Raw genomic sequence first — 11,642 nt, forward strand, 5'->3', positions numbered from 1 at the left:
TGACAGCACCTTGGGACTTCACGATGGCTTATGTGTTTCCACCCTTCCCGATGCTTCCTCGATTGATTGCCAGAATCAAACAGGAGAGAGCATCAGTGATTCTAATAGCACCTGCATGGCCATGCAGGACTTGGTATGCAGACCTGGTGGACATGTCATCCTGTCCACCCTTGGTCTCTACCTCTGAAACAGGATCTCCTGATACAGGGTCCTTTCAAACATCAAAACTAAACTTCTCTGAAGCTGACTGCTTGGGAAATTGAACGTTTGATTTTATCAAGACGTGGGTTTTCTGAGTCAGTTATTGACACCTTAATACAGGCTAGGAAGCCTGTTACCAGAAAGATTTACCATAAGATATGGCGTAAATACCTATATTGGTGTGAATCCAAAGGTTACTCTTGGAGTAAGGTTAGGATTCCTAGGATATTGTCTTTTCTACAAGAAGGTTTAGAAAAGGGTTTATCTGCTAGTTCATTAAAGGGACAGATCTCAGCTCTGTCCATTCTGTTACACAAACGTCTGTCAGAAGTGCCAGACCGTTCAGGCTTTTTGTCAGGCTTTGGCCAGGATTAAGCCTGTGTTAAAACTGTTGCTCCGCCATGGAGTTTAAACCTTGTTCTTAACGTTTTACAGGGTGTTCCGTTTGAACCCCTCCATTCCATTGATATAAAGTTGTTATCTTGGAAAGTTCTATTTTTAATGGCTATTTCTCCAACATAGGTGTGTCCGGTCCACGGCGTCATCCTTACTTGTGGGATATTCTCCTCCCCAACAGGAAATGGCAAAGAGCCCAGCAAAGCTGGTCACATGATCCCTCCTAGCTCCGCCTACCCCAGTCATTCTCTTTGCCGTTGTACAGGCAAACATCTCCACGGAGATGGCTTAGAGTTTTTTAGTGTTAACTGTAGTTTTTATTATTCAATCAAGAGTTTGTTATTTTAAAATAGTGCTGGTATGTACTATTTTACTCAGAAACAGAAAAGAGATGAAGATTTCTGTTTGTATGAGGAAAATGATTTTAGCACCGTAACTAAAATCCATGGCTGTTCCACACAGGACTGTTGAGAGCAATTAACTTCAGTTGGGGGAACAGTGTGCAGTCTCTTACTGCTTGAGGTATGACACATTCTACAAGACGATGTAATGCTGGAAGCTGTCATTTTCCCTATGGGATCCGGTAAGCCATGTTTATTAAGATAGTAAATAAGGGCTTCACAAGGGCTTATTAAGACTGTAGACTTTTTCTGGGCTAAATCGATTCATTATTAACACATATTTAGCCTTGAGGAATCATTTATTCTGGGTATTTTGATATGATTATATCGGCAGGCACTGTTTTAGACACCTTATTCTTAGGGGCTTTCCCTAATCATAGTCAGAGCCTCATTTTCGCGCCGGTATGGCGCACTTGTTTTGAGGACAGCATGGCATGCAGCTGCATGTGTGTGGAGCTCTGATACATAGAAAAGTCTTTCTGAAGGCATCATTTGGTATCGTATTCCCCCTTTGGGCTTGGTTGGGTCTCAGCAAAGCAGATTCCAGGGACTGTAAAGGGGTTAAATATAAAAACGGCTCCGGTTCCGTTATTTTAAGGGTTAAAGCTTCCAAATTTGGTGTGCAATACTTTTAAGGCTTTAAGACACTGTGGTGAAATTTGGTGAATTTGAACAATTTCTTCATACTTTTTCGCAATTGCAGTAATAAAGTGTGTTTAGTTTAAAATTTAAAGTGACAGTAACGGTTTTATTTTAAAACGTTTTTTGTGCTTTGTTATCAAGTTTATGCCTGTTTAACATGTCTGAACTACCAGATAGATTGTGTTCTGACTGTGGGGACAACCAAGGTTCCTTCTCATTTAACTATATGTATTTTATGTCATAAAAAAATTAGTAAAATGATGCCCAAGATGATTCCTCAAGTGAGGGGAGTAAGCATGGTACTGCATCATCCCCTCCTATCGTCTACACCAGTCTTGCCCATACAGGAGGCCCCTAGTACATCTAGTGCGCCAATACTCCTTACTATGCAACATTTAACGGCTGTAATGGATAATTCTATCAAAAACATTTTAGCCAATATGCCCACTTATCAGTGAAAGCGCGACTGCTCTGTTTTAGAAAATTCTGTAGAGCATGAGAACGCTGATGATATGGTTTCTGAAGGGCCCCTACACCAGTCTGAGGGGGCCAGGGAGGTTTTGTCTGAGGGAGAAATTTCAGATTCAGGAAAACATTTCTCAACAAGCTGAACCTGATGTGATTACTTTTAAATTTAAGTTGGAACATCTCCGCGCTCTGCTTAAGGAGGTGTTATCCAATTTGGATGATTGTGATTATCTGGTCATTCCAGAACCACTATGTAAAATGGAAAAGTTCTTAGATGCCCCGGGGCCCCCCGAAGCTTTCCTAATATCCAAGCGGGTGGCGTACATTGTTAGTAAAGAATGGGACAGGCCCGGTATACCTTTAGTACCTCCCCCCATATTTATAAAATTGTTTTCCTATAGTCGACCCCAGAAAGGACTGATGGCAGACAGTCCCCAAGGTCGAGGGGGCGGTTTCTACTCTACACAAGCGCGCCACTATACCCATAGAAGATAGTTGTGCTTTCCAAGATCCTATGGATAAAAAATTAGAAGGTCTGCTAAAGATGTTTGTTCAGCAAGGTTCCTTCTACAACCAATTGCATGCATTGTCCCTGTCACTGCAGCCGGCGTGTTTCTAGTTTGATGAGCTAGGAAAGGCGATTATTAGTAATTCTTCTTCTTATGAGGAGATTATGGACAGAATTCGTGCTCTTAAATTGGCTAATTCTTTCACCCTAGACGCCACCCTTGCATTGGCTAGGTTAGAGGCGAAAAAATTCTGGGTTTGCTATTGTGGCGCAGAGCGCTTTGGTTAAAATCTTGGGCAGCGGATGCCGTCTTCCAAGAACAAATTGCTTGACATTCCTTTCAAGGGGAAAACACTCTTTGGTCCTGACTTGAAAGAGATTATCTCTGATATCACTGGGGGCAAGGGCCACGCCCTTCCTCAGGATAGGTCTTTTCAAGACCAAAAATAAACCTAAGTTTCGTCCCTTTCGCAGAAACGGATCAGCCCCAAGGGCTACGTCCTCTAAGCAGGAAGGTAATACTTCTCAAGCCAATCCAGCCTGGAGACCTATGCAAGGCTGGAACAAAGGAAAGCAGGCCAGGAAACTGCCACAGCTACCAAGACAGCATGAAATGCGGGCCCCCGATCCGGGACCGGATCTGGTGGGGGGCAGACTCACTCTCTTCGCTCAGGCTGGGGCAAGAGATGTTCTGGATCCTTGGGCGCTAGAAATAGTCTCCCAAGGTTATTCTCTGGAGTTCAAGGGGCTTCCTCCAAGGGGGAGGTTCCACAGGTCTCAGTTGTCTTCAGACCACATAAGAAGACAGGCATTCTTGCATTGGGTAGAAGACCTGCTAAAAATGGGAGTGATTCAACCTGTTCCATTAGGAGAACAAGGGATGGGGTTCTACTCCAATCTGTTCATAGTTCCCAAAAAGAGGGGAACGTTCAGACCAATCTTAGATCTCAAGATCTTGAACAAGTTTCTCAAGGTTCCATCGTTCAAGATGGAAACCATTCGAACACTCCTTCCTTCCATCCAGGAAGGTCAATTCATGACCAAGGTGGATTTCAAGGATGCGTATCTACATATTCCTATCCACAAGGAACATCATCGGTTCCTAAGGTTTTGAATTCCTGGACAAGCATTTCCAGTTCGTGGCGTTTTCTTTCGGATTAGCCCACTGCTCCTAGGATTTTCTCATAGGTACTAGGGTCCCCTTCTGGCGGTGCTAAGACCAAGGGGCATTGCTGTAGTACCTTACTTGGACGACATTTTGATTCGAGCGTCGTCCCTTCTCAAGTAAAGGCTCACACGGACATTGTCCCTGGCCTTTCTCAGATCTCACGGAGGGAAAGTGAACGTGGAAAAGAGTTCTCTATCTCCGTCAACGAGGGTTCCCCTTCTTGGGAACTATAATAGACTCCTTAGAAATGAGATTTTTCTGACAGAAGCCAGAAAAACAAAACTTCTAGACTCTTGTCGGATACTTCATTCCGTTCCTCTTCCTTCCATAGCGCAGTGCATGGAAGTGATAGGTTTGATGGTAGCGGCAATGGACATAGTTCCTTTTGTGCGCATTCATCTAAGACCATTACAACTGTTCATGCTCAGTCAGTGGAATGGGGACTATTCAGACTTGTCTCGAAGATACAAGTAAATCAGAGGACCAGAGACTCATTCCGTTGGTGGCTGTCCCTGGACAACCTGTCACAAGGGATGACCTTCCGCAGACCAGAGTGGGTCATTGTCCACGACCGACGCCAGTCTGATGGGCTGGGGCGCGGTCTGGGGATCCTGAAAGCTCAGGGTCTTTGGTCTCGGGTAGAATCTCTTCTACCGATAAATATTCTGGAACTGAGAGCGATATTCAATGCCTCTCAAAGCTTGGCCTCAGCTAGCGAGGGCCAAGTTCATACATCAACCATCAGGGTGGGAACAAGGAGTTCCCTAGCGATGGAAGAAGTGACCAAAATCATTCTATGGGCGGAGTCTCACTCCTGCCACCTGTCTGCTAATCCACATCCCAGGAGTGGAAAATTGGGAAGCGGATTTTCTGAGTCGTCAGACATTGCATCGGGGGAGTGGAACTCCATCCGGAAATCTTTGCCCAAGTCACATCAACTGTGGGGCATTCCCAGACATGGATCTGATGGCCTCTCGTCAGAACTTCAGAGTTCCTTTCTACGGGTACAGATACCAGGGATCCCAAGGCGGCTCTAGTGATGCACTAGTAGCACCTTGGACCTTCAAACTAGCTTATGAGTTCCCGCCGTTTCCTCTCCTCCCCAGGCTGGTAGCCAGGATCAATCAGGAGAGGGCGTCGGTGATTTTGATACTCCTGCGTGGCCACGCAGGACTTGGTATGCAGATCTGGTGAATATGTCATCGGCTCCACCATGGAAGCTACCTTTGAGACGAGACCTTCTTGTTCTAGGTCCGTTCGACCCACTCCAGCTGACTGCTTGGAGATTGAACGCTTGATCTTATCAAAGCGAGGGTTCTCAGATTCTGTTATTAATACTCTTGTTCAGGCCTGAAAGCCTGTAACCAGAAAAATTACCCCATAATTTGGTATATCTGTTGGTGTGAATCTGCAGGATTCCCTTGGGACAAGGTTAAGATTCCTAAGAGTCTATCCTTCCTTCGAGAAGGATTGGAAAAAGGATTATCTGCAAGTTCCTTGATGGGACAGATTTCTGCCTTGTCTGTGTTACTTCACAAAAAGCTGGCAGCTGTGCCAGATGTTCTAGCCTTTGTTCAGGCTCTGGTTAGAATCAAGCCTGTTTACAAATTTTGACTCCTCCTTGGAGTCTCAACCTAGTTCTTTCAGTTCTTTAGGGGGTTCCGTTTGAACCCTTACATTCCGTTGATATTAAGTTATTATCTTGGAAAGTTTTGTTTTTGGTTGCAATTTCTTCTGCTAGAAGAGTTTCAGAATTATCTGCTCTGCAGTGTTCTTCTCCTTATCTGGTGTTCCATGCAGATAAGGTGGTTTTGCGTACTAAACCTGGTTTTCTTCCAAAAGTTGTTTCTAACAAAAACATTAACCAGGAGATAGTTGTGCCTTCTTTGTGTCCTAATCCAGTTTCAAAGAAGGAACGTTTGTTGCACAACTTGGATGTAGTTCGTGCTCTCAAATTTTACTTAGCAGCTACTAAGGATTTCAGACAAACTTTGTCTTTGTTTGTTGTTTATTCTGGTAAACGGAGAGGTCAAAAAGCAACTTCTACCTCTCTCTCCTTCTGGATTAAAAGCATTATCCGATTGGCTTATGAGACTGCCGGACGGCAGCCTCCTGAAAGAATCACAGCTCACTCCACTAGGGCTGTGGCTTCCACATGGGCCTTCAAGAACGAGGGCTTCTGTTGATCAGTTATGTAAGGCAGCGACTTGGTCTTCACTGCACACTTTTTCTAAATTTTACAAATTTGATACTTTTGCTTCTTCTGAGGCTATTTTTGGGAGAAAGGTTTTGCAAGCCGTGGTGCCTTCCATTTAGGTGACCTGATTTGCTCCCTCCCTTCATCCGTGTCCTAAAGCTTTGGTATTGGTTCCCACAAGTAAGGATGACGCCGTGGACCGGACACACCTATGTTGGAGAAAACAGAATTTATGTTTACCTGATAAATTACTTTCTCCAACGGTGTGTCCGGTCCACGGCCCGCCCTGGTTTTTTTAATCAGGTCTGATAATTTATTTTCTTTAACTACAGTCACCACGGTAACATATGGTTTCTCCTATGCAAATATTCCTCCTTAACGTCGGTCGAATGACTGGGGTAGGCGGAGCCTAGGAGGGATCATGTGACCAGCTTTGCTGGGCTCTTTGCCATTTCCTGTTGGGGAGGAGAATATCCCACAAGTAAGGATGACGCCGTGGACCGGACACACCGTTGGAGAAAGTAATTTATCAGGTAAACATAAATTCTGTTTTCCTCGGCTCGAAGAGTCTCTGAGTTATCAGCCTTACATTGTGATTCTCCTTATTTGATTTTTCATTCGGATAAGGTAGTTCTGCGCACTAAACCTGGGTTCTTACCTAAGGTAGTCACTAACAGGAATGTCAATCAAGAGATTGTTGTTCCTTCTTTGTGTCCAAATCCTTCTTCGAAGAAGGAACGTCTTCTGCACAATCTGGATTTAGTTCGTGCCCTAAAGTTTTACTTACAGGCAACTAAGGAATTTCGACAAACGTCTTCCCTGTTTGTCGTTTACTCTGGTCAGAGGAGAGGTCAAAAGGCTTCTGCTACCTCTCTTTCTTTTTGGCTTCGTAGCATAATTCGTTTAGCCTATGAGACTGCTGGACAGCAGCCTCCTGAAAGAATTACAGCTCATTCTACTAGAGCTGTGGCTTCCACTTGGGCCTTTAAGAATGAGGCCTCTGTTGAACAGATTTGCAAGGCTGCAACTTGGTCTTCGCTTCATACTTTTTCCAAATTTTACAAATTTGACACTTTTGCTTCCTCGGAGGCTATTTTTGGGAGAAAGGTTCTTCAGGCAGTGGTTCCTTCTGTATAAAGAGCCTGCCTATCCCTCCGTCATCCGTTGTACTTTTGCTTTGGTATTGGTATCCCAGAAGTAATGATGACCCGTGGACTGATCACACTTAACAGAAGAAAACATAATTTATGCTTACCTGATAAATTCCTTTCTTCTGTAGTGTGATCAGTCCACGGCCCGCCCTGTTTTTTAAGGCAGGTAAATATTTTTTAAATTATACTCCAGTCACCACTACACCCTTGGTTTCTCCTTTCTCGTTGGTCCTTGGTCGAATGACTGGGAGTGACGTAGAGGGGAGGAGCTATATGCAGCTCTGCTGGGTGAATCCTCTTGCACTTCCTGTTGGGGAGGAGTAATATCCCAGAAGTAATGATGACCCGTGGACTGATCACACTACAGAAGAAAGGAATTTATCAGGTAAGCATAAATTATGTTTTTTCACCAGTATTTGCAAACTGTGTGGTAGATTTCAAAACAGTCTATGAGGCACAGACCAGGTTTTGAAGGACATGAAACAGTGTTAACAGGAGCATTTTCTCACCCCCGTTTTGTAACGAACTCTACAGCATTTTTGGGACTGTTTCTTATTTGCTGAAGGGTTAAAGAGACCTGGGAAAATGTCTGCCAGAGAGTCTTACATTGTAAATTGTAGGAATTGCTACATTTTCAAAACAAAGTTTGGTTAACTGTTAATTTAGAAATGAGACCTTGTTAGATGTTGCAGCTGATGTGTACAGTACAAATCAATTAAAAAAAAAGTGTCATTTGAATCAAATGGACTGCATTGTTTTGTACCAAATTTTGGTTTTCCTTGCAGTAAATTATGGCTTAAAGGGACACTGAACCCAAATTTTTTCTTTCGTAAATCAGATAGAGCATGCAATTTTAAGCAACTTTCGAATTCACTCCGATTATCAATTTTTCTTCGTTCTCTTGCTTTCTTTATTTGAAAAAGGCATCAAGCTATTTTTTTGGTTCAGAACCATGGAAAACACTTGTTTGTTGCTGGGTGAATTTATCCACCAATCAGCAAGAACAACACAGTGTGTTCACCAGAAATGGGCCGGCATCTAAACTTACATTCTTGCATTTCATATAAAGATACAAAGAGAATGAAGAACATTTGATAATAGGAGTAAATTAGAAAGTTGCTTAAAATTGCATGCTCTATCTGAATCACGAAAGAAAAAATTTAGGTTCAGTGTCAATTTAATTATTTGATCCGAAAGGACTATTCTACCCATGTACTTATTATTATAATCTGTAATTGGAACTGTTTTTTGCTGTCTGGACTGTCCACCTCTTGCAAAAACTTCCCTAGTAACCAAGTTCTTCACTCAGTAGTAGTAGTAGGATTTCCCATCCTTTAGCCTTTTGAAGATTAGCTGTTATGGTAAACCTTGTTTGTATCTTTCTTACTGTTCTACAGGCAAGAGTGTCACTGCAGCCCCATTCCTCCCACTAGCCATAATCACTGCCCATCTGCTCCGATCCCATCCCTACAAACCACGGCAGTATTTGATACAGGCAGTGACTCCCTTACCATATAAAGGCAGATGCCTTCTGCCCCCTGGTTGCGGCTCCCACTGTCTGCGTTGGACGTAGGTAGTATGCTGGGCAAAGTTCTGTGTGACATAGTACCTACATCCATTTGGCGCAAGGGGTTAAAGGGATATATACAAACAACATTTAAAATTAGGGGTAGGTAAAATGTGAGTTTAAAATCCTCCACTACGCACAAAATATAGAGAAAATAACTCATTGTGTAGTTCATTAACATGTCTATTTCTGGCCTGTCTAGATTTGTTAATGAACTACACAATGAGTTATTATATATATACATATATACATTTGTTTTGTACCTAAGGCAGTTTACGTTTGTATCAAGGACTTCATGTAGTTAGGTTTCTAAATGACTTGACTTCATTCTAGGGCTGTCTCAGATTTATATATGAATGGTCAGTCACTGCTATCTTTTACAATTTTTCCCCCACAGATCCTATGTTGCGGTTGGATGTACAAGAAGCCAATAAACAATTTATGAAACAGAGCGAAGAGCTTTATGATGATCTTATGGACTGTCACTGGCTGCCTCTAGACTCTGCAACCTCCAATATCCCATGAGGTGTGACCTTGGGATCTGACATTGATGTCATTACAATCAGTAACAGACACTGTACCTGGATTTTGTGGTCTTGTGACTTTATATCCTCATGAAGACTGAATGTGCCGTTATGGAGACCACCCTGCTTGTGATGAAGTTCATGAAGGGCATAACACTTGTGTAGACCAGTGTTTCTCAATTCCAGTGCTTTGGACTCCTAACTGACCAGATTTTCATATGTGATGAGATGTAATAATCAGTAGATAAGTAATGATGGTTACTTAGCTTATTTCACCCATCAGCTGATTATTTCAAATGCGCTCTATTTCAGATATCATGGAAATCTGGCCTGTTATGGGTCACTAGGACTGGAATCAAGGAACACTGGTGTAGACAATGAACTGGATGATTTTATAAAAAAATATATTTGAGGAACAACATCAGAAGAAATATTGGATTTTACCAGTATAACGGGGCTCACAATAGTACATTTTTTTACCATGGTCTAGTGTATATAATTCTAATCTTCATGTATGTATGTTTGTGGTTAAACCTGTTTTTGATATGTCTAGGTTTTCCTTTTTATAGATTTGCTGACATTCTTCTGTTACATTTTGAATAGTGTAACCACAGCACTCTGGATAGGTTTTGGCTTTGATGTCAACGTTAGTTATTTTTCTTGACCAACTATAATGCCTTTTCTCTCTCCCATTTTTTTTTTTTTTTTTTTTTTGGGGGGGGGGAGGATTTTTGTTTCGTGTCTAAAATTGGTTGAACATATGTATAAATAATCAAAAATTAAAAGGATATGTATTCCTTTGCATCCTTGTGGGGGTTTTTTTTCCAGTGCCATATTTTGACTTCAGTTTCCAAATTCTCAAATTCCACTTTATTTTACTGAACAGATTAAAGCAGAAATGTGTAGAAATTGGATCTTTTATTTTTACATGACACCACATTTATTACTCTTGGGTAAGTAGTTCCATGTCCATTTGGAGGAAGTAGAAATTCAAAGAACTCTACAGGCTGCTCCTTATACTAATGAACCACAGATTTAATTTCTACCCATTTTCAGGTGGTAATTTAAAGGGAATGTATTTCTTTCTTTTATAAAATGGTTCCTGTACTGAAATGTTGTTTTTGTTTTTATGCTTGGGTTACATCACTGTCCACCATTAAAGCAATGAGATTTCTGCTTTTACGTCGGGATCAATCAGTCCTAAAAGGAACAGTAAACACTTTGAGGTTGTAATATTAAAGGGCCATTAAAGTAAATACAAAATGTTTCATTATTGAAAGTATAACCATATTGTAATATATATTCATTATTTATTTTGCTGTAAAATACATGAGAAAATTGTGTTTGTAATACCCTTCCCAGGTTAATATTATCTACAAGCTCTCTGATCTAGTGTCCTCCCCCCACATTGTCTCGCTACTCATTTGCTCTCTTAAAGGGCCATGAAACCATGGTTCAGATAGAGCAGTAGTTTGCAAACCTGTCCTCCCTAACAGGCCAGATTTTGAGGACATCTGAACTCGAGCCCAGGTGAAATAATCAGCTGATTAGTAAACATGGTTATTTTACCTGCTCTCATCCAAATAAATCCTGAAAATATGGACTGTTGGGGAGGCCTGGGGACAAGTTTGAAAACCAGTGGGATAGAGCAACTTTCAAATTGACTTCTATTATCTAATTTGCGTCATTTTGTTAGTATCCTTAGTTGAAAAGCATACCTAGGTAGGCTTAAGAGCAACAATGCACAACTGGCCGCTATCTACTGTATGGTAGCTGCACATATATGCCTTTTTGTTATTGGCTCCCCCAATGTGTTCAGCTAGCTCCTACTTGTGCATTGCTGCTCCCTCAACAAAAGATACAAAGAGAATTAAGCAAGTTTGATAAAAAGTAAATTAGAAAGTTGAAAGAAAAATTTGCGGTTTCATTGTTGATGGATTATCAATTTTGAATCAACAATCTTGATAGGAAAAGCATTCCTTGCAATAGCAGTGGTTTGCTAGGTAGTTTGGGTGTCAACATTATATACATATAAATCTCTATATTTTTTGTTATATGGTTACATTATTTATTAACTAGGCTGAAACCGTTAAACCACCTTAAGGGAAGAGAAGAGGGCAGAGCTACCCATATCACTTTCTTTAACTGCACATGTGCAAACAATTCATGCTCAAATCCTGTATATGTGTATTAGTTTGTGATTGGTTAGCAAGGATCCTGGGAGACAGGGAAATCAGTGAAAGCAAACCTTAAACCATGTAATAATTTGACAAAATAAAGCTGCATCATTCATTGCAAAATTCTCAGATATGAAGGAACATTATTATGCAGCTTACAATTTTCTTTCATGTAATTGGCAAGAGTCAATGAGCTAGTGACGTATGGGATATACAATCCTACCAGGAGGGGCAACGTTTCC

At 41.6% G+C, this 11,642-nt stretch overlaps 1 protein-coding gene across 1 annotated transcript in view; it reads left to right on the forward strand.

Annotated features, from left to right (window-relative positions):
- LOC128639112 (tRNA selenocysteine 1-associated protein 1) overlaps positions 1–10,027 on the forward strand; it is a 168,339-nt gene extending 158,312 nt beyond the window's left edge. The window contains exon 7 of the mRNA XM_053691279.1: positions 9,097–10,027. Within this exon, the coding sequence (XP_053547254.1) occupies positions 9,097–9,224 (128 nt within the window). The 3' untranslated portion in view covers positions 9,225–10,027. The remainder of the gene's footprint in view (positions 1–9,096) is intronic.
- Positions 10,028–11,642: the final 1,615 nt, after the last annotated feature.

This window comes from Bombina bombina, chromosome 8 (genome assembly GCF_027579735.1).
Source record: "Bombina bombina isolate aBomBom1 chromosome 8, aBomBom1.pri, whole genome shotgun sequence".
Lineage (NCBI taxonomy): Eukaryota > Metazoa > Chordata > Amphibia > Anura > Bombinatoridae > Bombina > Bombina bombina.